The 20,046-nt window shown below is 33.4% G+C and overlaps 1 protein-coding gene across 6 annotated transcripts in view; it reads right to left on the reverse strand.

The window, feature by feature from the left end:
• LOC150095932 (phosphatidylinositol-binding clathrin assembly protein LAP-like) overlaps window positions 1-20,046 on the reverse strand; it is a 366,280-nt gene that overhangs the window by 144,674 nt on the left and 201,560 nt on the right. For all 6 annotated transcript variants that reach the window (XM_090409273.1, XM_090409270.1, XM_090409272.1 and 3 more), the window contains exon 10: window positions 7,457-7,539. In XM_090409273.1, coding sequence (XP_090265399.1) covers window positions 7,457-7,539 — 83 coding nt within the window. The remainder of the gene's footprint in view (window positions 1-7,456; window positions 7,540-20,046) is intronic.

Raw genomic sequence — 20,046 nt, forward strand, 5'->3', positions numbered from 1 at the left:
TCCCCACACAAATAAAATAAACACATCAGCAGAAAATCTGACCCAAGTTCCATAGACACAATGCTAAAGAAAATTCACCACAGCAATCTAAACAAAATTTATTCCTGTGATCCCTAGCCAAATATAATATGAATGATAAATACAATGTGTAAATATGAAAAAATTGTTATGCAAGAGCAATCAACCAGTTAAGCTAGAATAGCCAATGTTTATAAAAACTGAACTTTTACAAATCTTAATAGAAGTACCAAATGAGAGGAGGTTCTGAAGTCCAGCAAAAGATTTTTTCAGCTACTTTATAAATATTTGAAAAAGAAAAAAAAAAAAGGTATTTTAAAACTTGAAATCAGTTTGAGTTGCATTTGAGATATTCAATATCATCCAGACACAAATGCTAATTTTAGAAATAAAATTCTACCAAAAGAGATGCAACTAACACACTGTATAACATCTTTAACCACATCAGATATAGCACTAATATCATTTTGAACTGTGGAAGAAGTTCCTTGAAATATTAAATGACTGTCTAAAAGAGGATCATACTCATGAAGCAATTTAAAAATTCTATGTAATTTCCTCAATTAGCTGAATCTTCAGGCTCATGACCTCTCAAAAGAAGCTCTTGATTGCCAAATAGCATACAGCATCAATTAATCTTTTTAAAAATGTATTTTTCTTTACCTGTTCATTATGACAGGTAACTTCAATTTTTCTTTGTTTGTCAATGAGTGCCAATTCTTTGTTTTCCAAAGATCTTAAGATTTAAAAATGACTGAACATGTAATTGGGAGAGCTCATGTTTCTGCACTGGTGTGTTAAATAATTAAGGTTGGAATATCCATGCTTATTTCAAATACCTTTCTCTGTGAAGAATAATGAACAAGGCCAACAAAAGTCTCGACTACATTTCACATCTATTTAACTATTCTACTGTATTGTATTGTGAAATAAGAATGTCTCATGTACTCAGTTTTTGTATCTTTGTGCTTGTTCAGTTAATTTGGAAGAGGAAGACGAGGCTCACCTCCTTCGACTACAGTCATGCAATCTGAAAAAGTTCTGGCAGAAAACGAGACATCCATAAGATCGTTAACATTGTTTCCCATTGTAAATATGGGCAAAACAGTTATAAATTTATGAAAAATTATATATTAAAAACTTGTATTATGTATAAAAACTTATGCGCACAAACAGATGAAACTCAGAAAACAAAAACGGCAACTCGTGACAAATGACAATGTTCAGTTGGATTGGTTGACACAATAACCAATCAACAGGCACTGATTTGGAAGAGGTGTTATTGAAGTGGATTGCTAAGAATTTGACCTGCTTCACTGTCTATATGTATCTCGAATGCACACCTGGGCTATTAATGCAAATATGATGCAATGTTTATTCATTGAAAAATGTCCTCTTCATGAAGCATTAATATATTGTGTTTAATTTTAGGAATCATGCGATGCAAAAATATAATCAGTGATACAGATATTACATGGATGTGCACCGTACACCAGGAATATTTGCCCGATAGGCAGGGGCATAGAAAACTTCAGCTGCATTCTCAATGGAGAACCTATAGAACAAGTAAAATATTTTAGCTATTTAAGCAGTTTTTTAGTGATGAAATATGGAAACAGACAAAAGAATAAGCAAAGCTTGTATGGTAGGAAGACAGTTAAATAAGTTTATATGGAATAAGAGTAATTATCCAAAACAAAAACTAGCTATATGCATGACAATGGTCAAACCAGTTTAAAGTTATGGATCTGAGAGTTGGGTCAGAAATAAATCCTGTATCAGATACTAGACTAAAGAGCTCTGAGAAAAATTCCAGGAATGAACAGATGGCATCAATAGCAGAATCATTAAAAATGATATTAGGAAAGAGCTTGACACTGTCAGCATTCGAAAGTGTGTTAGCACTTTTGAATGCTGATTTTTTTTTTTTTTTTTGCTGATTTTTGGTTTGAACAGAACGGGAGCAGAAAGAATAGCAAAACAAGTGTTTGAGAAAAAAGACTGAGAAAGACCACGATCTAGGTGAACTGATTCAGTCCAAATGCCTTAGAAGACTGAAACATATGACAATATCAGAGTGCTGACAAGTAATACTTGTCAATTGACAAGTTAGTAATAATGTAAACTAAATCATGTAAAACTGTAATGGCATTCCTGTACACCTCTTCAGGATACATATCATGAATTTGATTACTCCCATTACCTCAGTATAAGACTAAGAAATTTTCATTTTGATAATGAAGAGCACACCCTTAACCCTGCAGAGGTCGTGGCAGACAAAATTGCAGCGTAGGTTGCATGTATCTGAGAGATACATTTATTAGTATGTGCTAAAATGTGATAAAACTTTAAAAAAAACACTACAAATATAATACATGATGGTTTATTTTCAGTTACAATCTAGAAATTATTAAACAAAGAAAAAAACAACTAAACCAATACTATACTGATATCGGAGTTCGTGGTATCTCTCAGATGCAATTTACTATCAAATATCACTTTCACATTCGACTATCATTCTCATCATCGGACTCGAGTAACAAAATCGCGGAATCTCTTCAACATCCGATGGATTACCAATCGATATATTTTTCCAGCCATTTTCAATGGTAAATAAATAACTAAAAAAAAAAAACTAAACCAATACTATACTGACATTGGAGATTGTGGTATCTCTCAGATACCATTTACTATGAAATATCACACACCTTTACATAAAACGTGTTAAACCAAACTGACCGCATAAACAGTGTGGAATATCACTCTTAATATATGCATGCGCAGCTACTCATGACCTCCAAGTTATACACTAGATATAGTATAAGAATATTTATATTAAACAATTTGTATCTGTTAGATCAGCTGCAACCTTTGCAGAGTTAAAGGTTTCTTGCATTATAGACAAGATTGTAATCTAGGTCTTTCAAACAATGCTTTCATCAATACTAAGAGTATTGATAAAGTACAGTATCTACCAATAATTGTCCAGACACTTGAGCAATTTACAACTGATACCAGCAGGTGAACCTTAATATCAGGTATGCGACCTTCGGTTTTTATTACCTCCTACACCTTTTGAGGGAGGTTCTCCACCAAAGCAGCACTTAGTTCAGTGACAGATGCTGCTCCAATTCATCCCACAGGTGTTCGATGGGATTGAGGCAGGTGGGTTAACACCCATCTCTTCATACCATTCCACAACAACTGAAGCTTTGTGGCATGGGACATTGTTGTCTTGATAGTAACATGGGTCCATTCCATAAAAACTCTACAGTGTAGGCAGCACCTGATTATCCAGAATATCAAGGTACTGAGCTGCCTTCATGGAACCATGGACAATGACCAATGGTCCCACTCCAAACCAGGTGAATGCACACAATACCATTACTCCACCAAACTTTACTGTGGGTACAACACTGTGGTAACAAGCGTTCACCAGGCTGCCACCACACCTTACCATCAAGACTGGAAACAGGTGAACCTTCATTCATCGCTCCAGAGTACCATTTTCCACTGGTAAATTGTCCAATTCACACGCACTTTGCACCAGACCAGACGAGCCGCCTTATTCGTTATGTTCGGCTTGTGTACCACTGCTCTTCTGTGGAAACCCAGTAAATGGAGTTCTTTTTGTACAGTATTAGTGCTCACCATGGCATTAGTGGTGCTCTGGAACTCATTACAGATGGTCTGCGCCGAATGCAGGCGGTTTTTGCATGCCACCCATTTTAACACCTTCCTGTCTTGTCAGTAATTTTTGACAGCCACCCTGGGTGTTTTCCTGTACTAGTGATGCCAGAACATCTCCATTTGTTGATCACATCACCAACCGTTGATTTTGGATGCTCCAGTTGAACAGAAATGGTACATATGAACATGCCACCAATGACACCTCCCTTGAAGTCGCAAGTTCACGTGTTGCCATGCCACTTGTATTCAACTGCTACAATAAAATACTGCTTTCTACTATCTGTACGCCAGTTTTTATGTTATTAAAAAACCTGGAATGTTCCAGACAATTATTAGTACATAATGTATAACTAACTGTAAGGAAATGCATATTCTAATGAAACGAGGAATGTTCATAAATTATTCAGATGAAATTTCATTTTAAATATCAATATGCAGAACTCTCAAGAGCAAAATAACCTCAACTTGACTTATATGTGGAGTAATGGAGTAAAAACAGCACAAATAAATAATTAAACACATTTAATCAATCCTATACTTTGTCCATCACTGAGACATCATCAGGGAAACAATAATAAAACTGTAAAAACAATAAGTGGCAAAGATTAAACTGAAAGCCTAAAGTCCTATGAGGGTGTCCTCTAAGTACTATTGGCTAGCCTTATCTGTTGGTAAGCCTAAGAATGAGTTTCCCAAATCTTGGGAGATTTAATACAACCATATTTATTAAGATTAGGTCAGTTTTCTAAATCTGCTTCTGATTATAAAAAGGCTTTCAAATTTGCATTTGTTGTGATGAAGCATAGTTTTCTTCCATTTGATTTTATGCAAGGTATCCAAAGCATGGTCAGCTAGTCCTGACTAATCACACTTATGGCAGTAAATGTTTTTTTTTTTTTTTTTTTTTTTTTTTTTTTAAATGTTTTTCTAGGCAGATGTTTGCACATCTCCTAGTTTTGCCATATAAATTGCAAGAACAAGAAACTTTATAAATACATGGAATAGTGAAAAAGAGATGCAGAGAATCTAATTTAAGTTCTAGCTATTTTTTCTGAGGTGTCCTGGATACAAGGAACAATGATGGCATTACTATAGTCAGCATGTTGAGAGAGAGGTGAGGAGATGGGAAGAACAATTAATTTTATCTTTTCTGGCATTATGAAGATCTGATAAAGGAAAGTTCGACAGCAAGTTCAGGCTGGATAGAACAGAGATTGGAGACTATTAACTTCCCTCAAAAGACTTCAGGCTTTCAGTCTAATCTTTTCCACTTATTGTTTTGTGCATGTTTTTAAAATTTTAATATGTTCCCTGATGATGTCTCAGTGACAGATGAAATATAGGATTGATTAAACATGTTTATTTGTGTTGTTTTTATTCCATTAAATCTTATAATCAAAAACATCCTTATTCACCTCCAACTAACCATTCCCAAAGAAATGGTTACTGTCTACACTAACAATTCTCTAAATACATATACAGGATCTACATCTTACAATACTGTCTGGGAGTATATTCTGGTGACCAGTCTTTCACTGGTATTTCCTAACTCATTACAATTTCATTAATTAAATCCATGAATCCGCGATGCAATTTCTGAGAAAGTACACACAAAAAAAATCTACAGTTCAATTTGGTTTTAAGAAGCTATTTCACTTGTCACTTTTACTTAGTAAATTAGAAAATACTGTGATTTAGTTTGTCGTATGGTGGTGGGGAGAGCTAATCATTTCCATGAAGTACACTTGCTGTATGGAACGAATGACCCTGATTGTGTGTGTGGAGAAAACCATAAGGTGTACAAAATCTGGTTATCCACTAAATCCAACAGTTGATTTGTTTTTACTTATCTTTTCTAATTATTGGTTCTACTTATCTAACTGAACTTTTTGAATCTTCTTTGAAACCTCATTGGCCAAACTAACTCTTATATTAAAAACAGTATGACATCAAGGAGAAAATTAAAGACTTCACTTACTAGACTCAGATTATGGTCTCTTGATATAGTTTCTCAATTTACAAACATACCTCTCCAATAAACTTGTTTTTACAAGATGATTTTCCCCAATGTTAAATTGTTTAAATTTAACATCAATGAAGATACTTCAATTAGTAGAACAAATTATATCAGCAAATAGAAGGAACAGCCATGGACAGTCTTCTCACCCATTTTGGCTGATTACTTCATGGAGCATTTGGAAAGCCAACTGGAAAGCTATGGTTTGTTGATATATTTGCAGTCTGGTCCAACTCCGAAACAGAATTACTTCTGTTATTTCTACTTCAGTTTCTGGAAAGAATAAACTCATTATACAAGTGTGTCAAGTTCACTATTGAACGTGAAGATACTTTAATCTGTAACTACAAGCAACATTGAATTTTCCATCTACAGGAAGCCTATCTTCACTGGCAGGTATATCCACTCAGCTTCACCTCTTCAAACAAAACAGGTATTATCAAAAGTCTTGTACAGAGTAAATGCAATCTGTTCTTTGGACTCCCTTCTATCAAAGGAATTAAATCAAACATGGATCACTTGTTGTCTAATGGATATAAAGAAACCATGATCCAGAAAATAACCAATAACACTATTTTTAAACTAGCACAAAAGTTATCTTCTTTCCTAATCCATTATCCTTGCATATCAAGTACCCTATTCATGTTGACTTAGCAGAATGGCCAGTCTGTCTGAAATAGCAAAGATCAGGATTGAAGAATACTAAGATTACATAAGATTTCTATAATCAGAGGGTTCAAGTCCCTTGCTTCTCATGCCAGAGTTCACTGGGATAGTAATTTAAATTAATTCATCTAGTCCTTGAAATGTGCAAAACACATGATTTTGCACATTTCAAAACACAAAATTTATTATGGCCCTAATTTTAATCAAACAGACTGTATGCCTACTCCAAATTTTGGGAAATAATCACCATAATCCCCCCCCCCCCCCCAATTCTATTTTATTTTTTTGAATTACGCAACTAAACCTGACCTGGTTCCTTGGAACTTTAACCGTGTTGTCTCCTGATCGCTCAAGCTGTGAAAGTATGACTTGTGTTTGACTCATTTTTGTGTTAATATTTTGAATATTGTAAATAATTCTTTGCATTCTCTCTCTGAATGATGTCCACGTTATAATAAGTGAAATATATAGCAGTTGTAAATAAATTATAATTTTCTTTACATGTGTTAAACATGTTTTTTTTTTTAAAGCATTTTACCACATTTCTATAAAATATACATATATTATACATAATTGTATATGTATAAATTGTATAATTATGTATATTTATATATATAAATATACTAGATACTGATCTAGTAACAAATGCATCTTAGATTAATATGAGCTAATGGGAAAGCCTGTTCACCCACCCCAACACACACACACAAAAACACTGTAGTCTTTCAAGCCTTCAAAGTAAGGCCTAGCCTCACATCAGACAATGAAAATATCTAAAGACATTCACAAACAACCATGCCACAATGGGATTTGGATGCAAGACATCCTAATAAGTTAGAGTAGACAACATCTATTAAACAGCTAAAGCAACAATCATAATATGCTCTAATGATAATGTTGGTTAATCATTATTTGATGAACACTAAATATGCATATATCCTGGTCACAAGCAATACAGTAGATATAAATTTTAAACAAAATTTAAATCCACTAAAAGTGATTAATTCCATTAGAGAACTTGAACTAAATTCTAGAGTTTGTAAACAGAAACAAGCAATTCAATACCTTGTGGAAGTGTTCTGTGGTCCTTTCCTTCCTTCTAAAGAGGCTAAATGTTGTTCTAAGGCATCCAAAAGGCTGCTCGGGGCCTAATAAACAAGAGTCTTGCCAACTGAGTTTATAAAATAACTAACAGATAACAATGCACTGCATACAACATAATATCAACAATAATAAAAACACAACATACTATAAAAGTAATAACTATTTTAATAACAATAACATCTTTATAAAAAGATTAAGTCAAATATTTGTATAATGAAAATAAGGAATCCACAATTACAAAAGAGAAATTGTTCATAGTGTCCTCTCAGTTATCCAACCTTCAAATCACTAAATCATCAGTTAGTCCATGAATTGATTTATCATATCCATGAATAGTGGAATAGCACACTGTACATTCAGTTACTGATTAGTAATTTATTTTCCAATGCAACCAGAAAATTTACATTTCTATATAAACCAGCTTAATGCTAGCCTGGTTGGCCAAGTGGATAGCAAGCATATCTGTTCTCTAACAAACAGGATGATGTAGTTTTTCAATCACAGTGGAGCCATGGATGTTTGAGAATGTCTTTAGGTAATATCAATGTTCCCTCTGCTTCATGGGTGCACTGCTGTGCAGTAATTAAGATGCTCCTATGCACACTGAATTGTTGCCTGTGCATCTGCTGGCAGACAAATACTTTTAAAGCTGCCATCAAGTTGTGCCAAAATTTCCCACAGGGAGCAAAGTAGCAAGTCTGTGCATCTCTAGAAAAAACTGAGAAAGCATTGGATAACAGCCACTCTGTTGCATGGCATAAGACCATTACTGATTATTAGAGGTAAAGTAACTTGAAAGTCTGCAGCAGGAAAATTATATTATACAATCACAGCTTGATAACATTTGTGTGAGAGATACACAAATGTTATTAGATATGTCACTGGATTTCAAACTAGCATCTTCAGATGCATAAGCAACTTGTCACAATACAAGGAGTAATTATTAGAATTTGAAGAAAACTTATAATGAACAAAATAACTAGTCCTAACCTGTCACCTTCTAATGTTGGATAAAAAGTTGTTAGTTAGGAGGTGATCTTAAAATGACTATATAACAGGCTTCATCAAATTCCTGCTGTATACCCCTCAAGGGGATGTACAGGATATTATGTACTACATGAACAAAAATTACATCATTACTAACTTTCAACTGATAATTTTCTTTCAAATTAATCTGTTAAGACTCCCAATATTATCAGATCTTATATTTCTAAGGCATTTTTAATATCAATCCACCTAGATCTCGGTCTTCCCCTACCAATATGGCAAAGAAATTAGCAAAAGAACACTTTTGCTAATTTTCCTTTCCAATTCTATTTAAGTGACCATACCACCTGAGATTAGCTTTGCTAACACATTCCTGAAATGATACTGGCTTTGCTAATTCTGTTGCCTGCTTCCATATTTAATTTGTTATCTTCACTAAAAGTGTGCTTAAATAGCTGAAATGTTTTCAATGTTATATGGCATAAGTGGCTAAACTGCAGCTCCCAAAGCTACTCTGTGCAGTTCCTGAGACAATAGTGGTTTTCATTGCCATTTTCCCTAAACTTTTATATTAATAATGTATAGTAGTATAGTATGTACCAATATTAGAATATTTTATTTCGTAAATGTTTTAAAGGTGAGTAAAAAAAATAGATATTTTGAAACTTTAAATTTTTAGCTTTTAAATGGTACAGGTCAAAAGGATTATTAATTTGGTTGGTAAACAGTGTTTCGACATTTGATGGCCTTTGTTGCACCTGTCAAAATTAGTTCCAAAAGTGATATGATCGCTGCATTACCCATCGCCTCTGTTGCCTGGACTCTGCATCATCACTCTTCATGCAGTACACACAAGTACTAGTGTAGATAAGTATGTATTAATCAGAAAAGTGCTTAAGATCGATTTTAATGAAAGTTATAAAACCCTTGTTTAAAATGAGTGAGCAACAGAAGAATATAAAACAGAAATACAAACAAGAAAAGAGTGTTTAACCAACTATGGGAGGACAATTTTGCTTTTAATGTTAAGGATGAAAAGGCTCTTTGTTTTATCATACAACCATCAGCCACTTTAAAGCCAGTAATTTAAAGCACCACCATGAATATAATCATAAAAAGTTGGCATCTGAATTTCCTCCTGAATCAGAACTGCAAAAAAACAAGATAAAACGTTTGAAATATAACTTAGTCACTCAACAAAATAGCCTATTTTCCCTCTATAAGCAAAGTGATTTGGCTACTGAAGCTAGTTTTGTTATAGCTTGGAATATTGCTTGAAGTAAACCACCTTACAGCCATGGAGAATTTGTAAAAAAGAATATTAGCGATATAATTGCAATTCTCGCTCCAGAGAACTCAAAACTTAAACAGGCAATAGAACAAATTCCTATCTCCCGCCGCACTGCTGAGAGACTTATTTCTGAAATTAGTTCTACAATCATACATTTACTGCAAAGTGATCTGAAAAGCTGCGTTGCTTTCAGCTTAGCATTGGATGAATCTACAGACATTCAAGATATCTCTCAACTAGCTATATTTGTTTGCTATGTCACAAACGACAGAAATATAAAAGAATTCTTAGACTTGATAAGCTTAAAAGGAAACCACAAAAGGTATTGACATCAAAAAATGCACTTAAAGCTTTATTCAATGCTCAACTACCATTGCATAAACTTGTTAGCATTGCAACAGACAGAGAACCAGCTATGGTAAGTCAAAATACTGGCCTAGTTGGGCAATTGACATAATATCAACTATCCTGAATGTCTCTTTATTCATTGTATCATTCACCTTGAGCATATAGTAAGCAAACACTTCAAGTTCAACAATGTCAAATTGTGTTTTTGAAATTGTGAATTTCATTCAGACAAGTGCAAAAACACACCGTGAATTTAGAAATTTTATTGAGGAGCTGGAGTTTGAAGAAAAGCCAAGTGACCTTTCATTCTACTGTATTGCAAGATGGCTACCAACTACCAATCTTTTGAATATGTTTGTTGCTCTTTTTGAACCAATCATAGCTTTCATGAAAGAAAAGAAAAAAAAAATACCCACAACAAGATCATGGATGGGTAGAGGATCCGATGTTCTTTACAGATGTAATGCAACATCTCCAATATTTAAATCTGGTACTTCAAGGAAAGAACAAAGTTATTATAGACCTTGCCTTAGAAACACTGATTTTGAGAATAGGTTTGAGAAACTAAAAAGGTTAAAGCCACGTTTTGAATTTCTTGTGAATTCTTTCGTGATCATCAATGATGGATGTCCTGTTGTTGCACTTTTATCATGGATGTTGCTTCAATAGAGACACAGCTTATTGAGCTGCAGGAAGATGTGGGTTTGAAGCTAGTACATAAAAGCTCATCTGTAACCGACTTTTGGAAACAAATCCAAGAAGCCAAGTATCTCAATCTTCAGAAAACTGGCTTCCGAGTACTGTTTTCGGGACAACTTACTGCTGTGAATCTCTCTTCTCTGCAATGAAATTTGAGAAGTCAAAACATTGCACTATCCTCACTGAGATTCTTAAAACAGCTTTGACATCCTACCAGCCAGATTTTAAACTATGAACTGCACAAATGAAGACTGAATCAAAGCCTTCAACAAGTAGAGATTAAACATAATCTTCTTTGGTGACCAGGACTACTATATAGTTATATTTTTTTATTATTTATAAATATAATTTTAAAAGAATTTTTTAAAATATATTTTCTGCAGCTCTTGAACATTAAAATGCATGAAAAATATTATATGTGGCTCTTATTAATAAAGAACTTGCCCACTCCTGTTATATGGGTTCTCCATTCAGGATGTAGTTGATGTTTTCAATATTTCTGCCTATTTTCATTGTTTTTATTGCTGACTTTCATACCAAATATCCTACAACAGTTATCCAATTCAGTCAGGGAATCATGCAGACTTATACTGGATTTATTTTAAAAGTACATCATCTATATTAAGTAAAGAGCTGAAATTAATATAACCAATTTTGTTATCAGGTTTCATGCCATCTTCCTTCATAATGCAATACATATAAATGATGAATAACAATAGAGATAATCTACCTCCTTGATTCACGCTTGATTTAACACCAAACCATCTTCCTGTATACTTCCTTCAATTCTAACTGGTGACTTATAGCTCAAATATAGACTAAGTATAATTTGATATAATGCCCCATTTATACCATATAACTAGTGTTTTGAACAGCTTTCCTCTTGGCATCTTGTCTTCATATGCCTTTACCAGATCTGAGAAATGTAAACACAGATCCTTGTTATATTCCCATAATTTCTCAACTATTTGTCTTTAAGTGAAAATCTGATCCTCTATTTGGCCTTAATCCAGCTTGCTCTTCACAAGGCTTCCCTTCCACAATTTTTCTTAGCCGTTTCGGTATACTTGCATAAATAAATCTTAGTAGGAACATTCAATAGAGAAACACCTCTAATTTTCACACTGACTTATTTCCCTTTTTTTTTTTTTTGTTTTATATAGATAGATACTAGAGCTCTATTATGATCATTAGGAATTCAACCCTCTAGCCAGGCCTTAGAATTGAGCAATGCAGCCACTGTAAAACTTCAAACCATTTTTAATTGAATATCACTACTACATCTGCTTTTTCACATTTCAGGGTTTGATGGCTTTTTCCACTTCAAGTATTGATATAAATTCCTGATTACATTCATGTTGAATGCTTTCTGCCACTGTATTATCACTATTTGTTTCATTTAGAATCTTTCAAAGTACTCCAGACATCTAGAATATCTATCTTCAAGTTTCCATTTCACCTTTATTGAAAGAGTACTTCAATTGCAGTACTCTTCCTCTATTTCTAAGCTTTTAAACAATAGCCTCCAGAATACGTTTTCACCTTTCTGATATTTTTCTTATGTACTTATTTTTCTTATGTCTTCCTATGCTTTGTTTAGCTTGCTTCACTTCCTTACATTTTTCTCTGGAGTTTCTAAGAGCATAAGCTGACTTAATTGTCAGGAACTTTCAATATGGTTTCTTCTTTTCCTTCAACTCTACCATGGAGTTCTGATTTTTCAATCCTTGCAATTTGAATCTCAAAGATTTGGTTCTTATTTTCAAAGTAATTTTTTCTTGAAATAATGTGTATTTTAGTCTATAGTTCACATCTGAAAGCTGCTCAAATTCAACTGGTTTTAACACTTTAGCTTTTTTTTTTGATTATGAAGTTCAATTTGATCCTGTTTAAAACTAAATGGTAATCACTTCCAATTTCAAATCTACTATATATGCTTTTGTCCTTAACCAGCAGGAAAACATTAACAACAACAAGGTCAATGAGACCTATTTCTTGCATCGCTTTTCCATGTGAATTTGTGCAGATTTTCATGCTGAAAGATTGTGTTAGAAATAATTAGCCCACATCCTGGAATAGTTATTAGTCAAGGACTAGTAATAACTTAAGTTATTACTTAGAAAAGTTAAGACAAGTATTTTCTAGCTTGGAGGCCTGAAGTAGCTTGAAAAAGTTCCATGTTTGGTCTCTAGAGAAGAGTTTCTAGACTACATAAAAATAAATAAAAAATTACAAAAATATATATAAAATTGATTTTAAAAAATGGCAAAAAAATCCTTAGCTCACCCATGGTACAAAATATACTATTGATTAATAATAACCTCTCGAGGATGGGGCCTCCATACACAAAAAAACTCACTCTTATCACAATATTCCTTCCACATCTTATGGATCTCTTGTTTAATGAGACTACGTATCCATTTCCCTCCCATTCCATTTTTTTATTTTTTACAAATTCTAAGAAAATCAAATACTGCATCATTTAAGGCAACTTTTCAAAGCTCCTCATGCACTGCTGAAAACCTTCCTATTCAACAACTGATACCTCGGAACCAGAGATAGTATTCTCGAGTTGGTCATAATTTCCAGATTTGTAGTTTAGCATGTAACTTGTCCTGAAGGAACCATCCATAGTTGGCCACTTCCCAGGTCAGTTTGACATGATCACTGTCACTAACTGATGTCAAAACAGTCACATCCTTAACTGAGACATCTTCTGATGCTATGATCAAATCTAACACTCTGTCCTTGAGTCACTTTTTATGCTGCTTAAGAAAGTTGTCTTGCAACAGCTTTAATTCTCCTTTCTTTGTATGAGTTTTCTCTGATATCCAATCAATATTTGGATAATTGAAGTCACCCATAATAATTACTTGTTTAGTACTAATCTGGATAATTTGCCAATGTATTTCTTCATCCATAGCAAATGAATTGCCAGATCTATAGCAACACCCCTCCATGTATTTCATCCTGTTATTCTCCACTTCACTCCCTATAACCTCAAACTCAGTGCTACATGGAAAATTACAACCATTATTGCTTTCGTGTGTTCCAACTGGACTCAAGTTATATGATATCATTAGTAGTACTCCTCATGTCATTTCTAAAAATATTAGATCCTTTGCACCCTATTCCAGTTACAATATCAACTCAGAGCCAGGGTTCATTAATGCTACAATTAATCATAATTTTAGGCCACAACCTATTGAAACTCAACCATCTACAGATGGTTGAGTTTCAATAGGTTGTGGTTCAGTGATTACTGATCTTACTGAAATTTTTGTCTATCCAAAGTAAGGCAAGTTACAGGCCCAAAGCACTTCATATACTCCTAAACTGAATATTTATAATTTTTCTTTATACTTTTTCTAATCTTTCTCTACTTGATAGAAACTGGGCTATTGGCTAAAAATGTATGGAAAAAACATTCATTATTAAAAATTATGGAAACTACCATCGTTATAATATAAAACTTCAGGTTAATATAAACCAAAATAATCACCTGACATTTCGACCTTCATATCAAGGTTATCATCTGAAGTACACGCACACAATCAAGCTACATTACAATCTATACAGTCTGCTAAATTCACAGTAATTTGGTCAACCATTAAATATTACCAGCCTGATCTCTGACAAAAAATCTTACAAAGTTAGAATCCTGTTATTATCTGTTTGGTTACAAATCATTAAGAGATATTAAGCTAGAGAGCAAGCAACGAGCTCTCAATTATTCACAAAAATTAGAACAAAACAGTATAGATGGTTGCCAATCAGAGCTGAAATTACAGCTTAGAGGACTAAGGTGGGTTGAATATGTGCCTTTCAAATTTTTGATTTTAATGGCACCATTATTGTTAAGATTAGGATGGCTGATCAAAATTTCATAGGCTTTAAATTTGCATTATACCAGGGTTTTGTATGATGTAAGGACAGGTATCTTTCAAATCTATTTGGTGTAGGGTGTTAAGAGTGTGAGCTGAGAAGCCTGCTTTACCAAAATCGTTAATGTGTTGTTTGCATTTTATTTTATTTTATTTTTTTTTTTTATGAATAGGAATTGTGCACCCAGTTTCACCAAGAAAAGGTAAGTTATAATCAACTACTGAGATTTAAAAATAAATCTTTACATTAAGGTCATCTTGAGGAATATATACATTTACATACACACTACACATTAAAACAAACTAGCATCATAACATTGTAAGCTACATAAAGTTTAAAACTAGCCTGACCCTCTTGTAGTAAAATAATAAAATTTAAAAAAAAATCAAAGTAACTTAACCTAGTAAGATAAAGCATCAATAATGTGTCAGTTAAAATAAAATAAATAAGGAATTAATCATCACAAAAATTGACAAAAGTGATGCAACGGTTTTCCTATATACAAAAGATTAATTTTTTGGTGTTCAATACCTACAAAGCTGTCAACTACAACTCCATAAAAAGAATCAAACTGGGAAACGTTTTCTTGGCTGCAAAGTTGTGAAAAAATTAATACCCCACTATTCAAGACCACCAAGAATCTACAGGTTCTCAAAATCCACAAAGATAATATACCATAGACCAGTAATGGAAGAAATTGAGATATATATTATCTAGCCAAGAAACTAACAGGAACACTAAAGGAGTTGCATAACTAAGATCTGTTTTAAATAACAGATCTTGGTCAGCTTTGACATCATTACCTCTTTACAAATGTCTCCATCAATGACAACTCTCCTACAAAAAATTCTGCCCAACATTACAGCCTATGTGCTGCACTCTAATTACTTTAGATGACAAAACTTCTACTTTCGAATAAATAAATAAAGGGATAGCTATGGGTTCACCACTCCTTCCATTGCAAGTTTCCATTTCCACAAAGAAAGTTGCAAGCAAAAATCTCTTGAATCTGCAAATTGAAAACTAAAACTGACTTAAATATGTTAATCAATATATTTGTAATTTGACCACTGAACACAAGCATTCATTCATGTTGCTGGCTTGTCATATTGCATGTTTAGTTTATTATAATTTAGTTTGATTTTTGTCTTTTGTTTCATTCCGCCTTTTCATATTTCCATGAACACCTACTAGTTCTTTATCTTACATTTTTTCCAATCTCACTTTTTTAAGAGCAAAATTTTAAACTTAGTACCACATGCTGAAACCATCCTTACCTACGACATAAAAGCAAGTTCAAATTTGTACTTTAAACATCTAAAAATTCAATTAATCATAATTTAGTCAAAACAGTATGTAGCCTACTGTTGGTAGTTTAAGGGAAGTTCTATTCCATCCATTCTATTTTAAAAGCTTAACTAGTCACTTCTCTATATTATCAAATTTTTGTAGTTTCGTATGGCATGTAATTCCTCACAGACAAGTCATACTTAATTCTTAATAGAAAGAATCAAAAACCAACCAAATTGAAATTAATAAAAGCTATTAAATAAACAGCAATACATGTTAAACATTTAAAAGTAGCAAAGTCCACAAACAAAAAAAATTAGGAATAAACTCAGCTTACAAAAAATTCAAGATTTAATTCATTTATAATCAGTACTGATTATAACTGAGTTATAATCAACCAATTATAAATTGAAAACTATGATTTAATATTAAAGACATTAAGTATGATACTACACAAATTTTGTGTTTTGTCATAAATTCTCATCGTCATTTTGGGATGCTGATTATGAATGTTATTTTTTTTTAAAGCCTACCATTGCCATTACCCCTGCACTCCACCAACAGAAAACTAATGTGGCACTAAAATGTTCATATAACAAGATTCATTGTTGAAGAGAAAATTATGTCTGAGTAACTTAAGATCATGGAATTTCATTTAATTATAGATTAAAACTTCTGCATGTTTCATTTACTACTTCAAATCTTCAAGAAGTCTAAAGTTAAGTATAAAATAAAAGCTGAGAATTAAGCTATTTTTGAAAACTAAAACAACTGATTACCCACATGTATCATCTGGCATGTTAACTGCAAGCTGCTGATTGCTGCAAACAGCTTTCAGATGGTTTGTAATGTAACAGAAGTGATATGTTACACAGGCAATATTAGCAACTTCTAGGTGTCATAGGAGCCTTGGTGCCTCAATAGCATTAACAAAAAATCCTGTACTCGCCAGAGTGCTACTGGAAAGGATGACTTGAGAGCATAGGAAGTGAGAGCAAGGATCAGAGCAAGTTTGAAATCAGTTCTGATCTTGGCTAGTCTTAAAAACAGATACATCTAGAGATCCTGCAGTGGACAATGGCTGAAAAAGAAAGTTAAGTTGATTGATTTCATCTTTGATTATGTGTACAGCTATTTTTATTTCTCCATCCTACGTTTATGATAGTCCAACTTGTTGGAAGATGATGAATGAGCTGGCATGGAGGTATCTTTCCATGCGACTTATCTAAAAAAAAATTTTTTTTTTTTTTTTTTTTTTTAAGGCAATTTAAAAACATCCAAGAATGGAAGTGTAATCCATTTCTAATTAGCATAAACCAAATTTCAGGATGGTGATTATTTAATCTTTTGCAGTATTGTTTCCAGATCGAAACAGTTTTTCATTTCTTAAATAATCATTCAAAATTTCATTTTACACTAGAAAATGTAATGACTTTTCATTTCTGGATGTTTTAATAAGCAAAATAAGAAGCTGGAGAGATATCTTTAAACCAGTGTTTCTCAACCTGTGGTCCGCGACGATGGGACAGGTGGTCTGCAGGCAGACTTAAATTAATTAAATAAATATATATTTTTTAATTATCCAAACAAATTGAAATTGAATAAGTAAAAATTATTGAAATCAAATGGAGACTTAAAATAAAACAACAAATAGCGTCAGAATGTTCAAAGGTGGAAGCAATAAAACTATATCATTGTTTGCTTCACCTCTCTTATTACTCGTCATTCTGGCACTACAATAATTTGTAGCAGCAGAATGACGAATAATAAGAAGGGGGAGGTGAACAACAATATCGTTTTATTGCTTCTGCCTTTCCTTGCTGTTTTGTCAGATTTGAAGTGAACATGTATTATCCACATTTCAACCAATTGCTTGTTGTTTATTGATTTTTTTTACTGAAGGTTTTCCTCCAACCAAGGCTCAGTATACCTTCAGAAGTGCTAAATGATACCTGGACAAAGTGTGTCGCGAGTTAACCCCAGTATTTATATATTTTTTGGAAAAGTTTTTTAATAATGGAAAAGTGGCTTAGAATTAGGACTTTGAAAAGAAGAGCAAATGAAACAGGCGACACTAACACTAATTGTGATACACGTGTTGTAACAGCGAGTAAATCTCATACTATTAAAGTAGAAGAAACAAACAGTTCAAAAGAAAAAATACAGTAGGAAATATAACAGTTCATATTTGGAATTCTGGTTTACTTGGTGTGGAGATGAAAGTGAACAGAAACCTCAATGTGTTTTGAAGTGTTGTCAATCGAGTACATGAAACCTGCGAAACTCCGACATTTAGAAACTAAACATGGTGATGTGAAAAATAAGCAAATTGGGAAAAAAAAGCCAATTTCACAACACTTAGCGACATTAAATCATGGGAAAGATGTAGTTTCGGCCCTGAGTACGATTAATAGCAAGGCACTGGAAGCATCTTATCTCTTAAGCATAGGAAAAACAGGGAACCATTCTATTGGTGAAAATTTACTACTTCCACCTATAAAAGATGTTCTAAAAACTATGTTTGGCAACAAGTTACTATAAGATGTTGATTTGACTCCTCTTTCAATGACACTGAAGGTTACAGAATTAATGATATGGCAGGTGACGTAGAATCTCAGTTAATCAAAAGAGTTAGGAAGAGCCCTTATTATGCATTACAAATAAACAAGACTGCTGATGTTACAAATGAAGTGCAATTAATATGCTGCATAAGATATGTGCATGATAACATTTATGACGATATTCTGTTTTGTAGAACTTTGTCATCCCAAAAAACTGGAGAAGAAATATTTCACACTCAATAATTACATAATGCACAAAGGGATCCAGTGGGAAAAATGTAGCTTTTGTTCGGATGGAGCTCATGCCCTTACAGACAGGCAGTTTGTTTCTATGGTAAAGGAAGTGGCTCCAGATATGAATCGGATATATTGTTTGATACATATTGAAATGTTGGCCTCCAAAGGAATGCCACCAGAATTTAAAACTGTGCTATACAACGTTGTAAAGACAATGCTGTAATGCCATAAATACAATGCTGTAAGAAGAGCCTATGTGGATGTGGCGTTTGCGCACCACGGTGCGCAAAGCACGAAGGAAGACTTCTTGGTTTCGAATCTAATCGGCGACTAGAGGAACTTTTTCTAAGCCTTTTTTCGACCAGCTCCCGAGTTAATCAATCCCCGAGACAGGCAAGCAGGTTTTTTCTCCCAGAAAGTCAGGTTTTTTGTCCCGTAAACTCAAGAAAATCGATCGTAGAATTCACACTATTTCAGCCATTAAATATATAGTGTTAGGTTTAGGGACCATGAGATGGCGGCACTTGTTGAACTGTCTCTTTTCACTGCATGCTGCTTAATTAGTGATAGCCTTGGGCCAGCAATCTCTGATTGGCTACCAGGAGATTGAATTGCCTACTCACTCTCGAAAAGTTAGATAGGGCAAAAATGGCCTCACCTACTCCCTATACGGGAATAAAAGGCATTAGCTGATTTTTTGACAACGCTGTAAAGCTAGTTAATTTTATTAAGGCTCAACCGTTAAATAACAGGTTATTTTCAGTATTCGGCGACGAAATGGACAGTGAATATGTACAACTTTTGCTTCATTCTGAAATATGCTGGATTTCAAGGAGCAAAGTACTAACAAGCTTATTTCAATTAAGGCACGAAGTTTTATTGTTTGTAAATTAAAGTAATTCTAATTTTGCATCACTCCTTGTTGATGAAGCATAGTTATCAACACTATCCTATCTTTCAAACATTTTTTTCGAAATTAAATGAACTAAATCTCCCCCTTAGGGAAATTCTTCAACCGTTCTTGACACCTACGACAAAATAAAGGCATTTGAGAAAAAACTGGTATTATGGATCAGTTATGTTAAAGAAAGATGATTTGCACCTTTTCCAACACTGAAATCCTTTTTTAGTGGAAAATGATATTTTTGTTGATTCTGAGTTTCTGGAAGGGTTTACAACTACCTCAAAACTCAAACAGAATTTTGAAACATATTTTCCGAATAACGTTTATAAGAAATTTCTGTGGGTTCGTG

The sequence above is a fragment of the Typopeltis vanoorti genome, chromosome 19, assembly GCF_054136105.1.
Source record: "Typopeltis vanoorti isolate ZY-2024b chromosome 19, IOZ_Tvanoo_1.0, whole genome shotgun sequence".
NCBI lineage: Eukaryota > Metazoa > Arthropoda > Arachnida > Uropygi > Thelyphonidae > Typopeltis > Typopeltis vanoorti.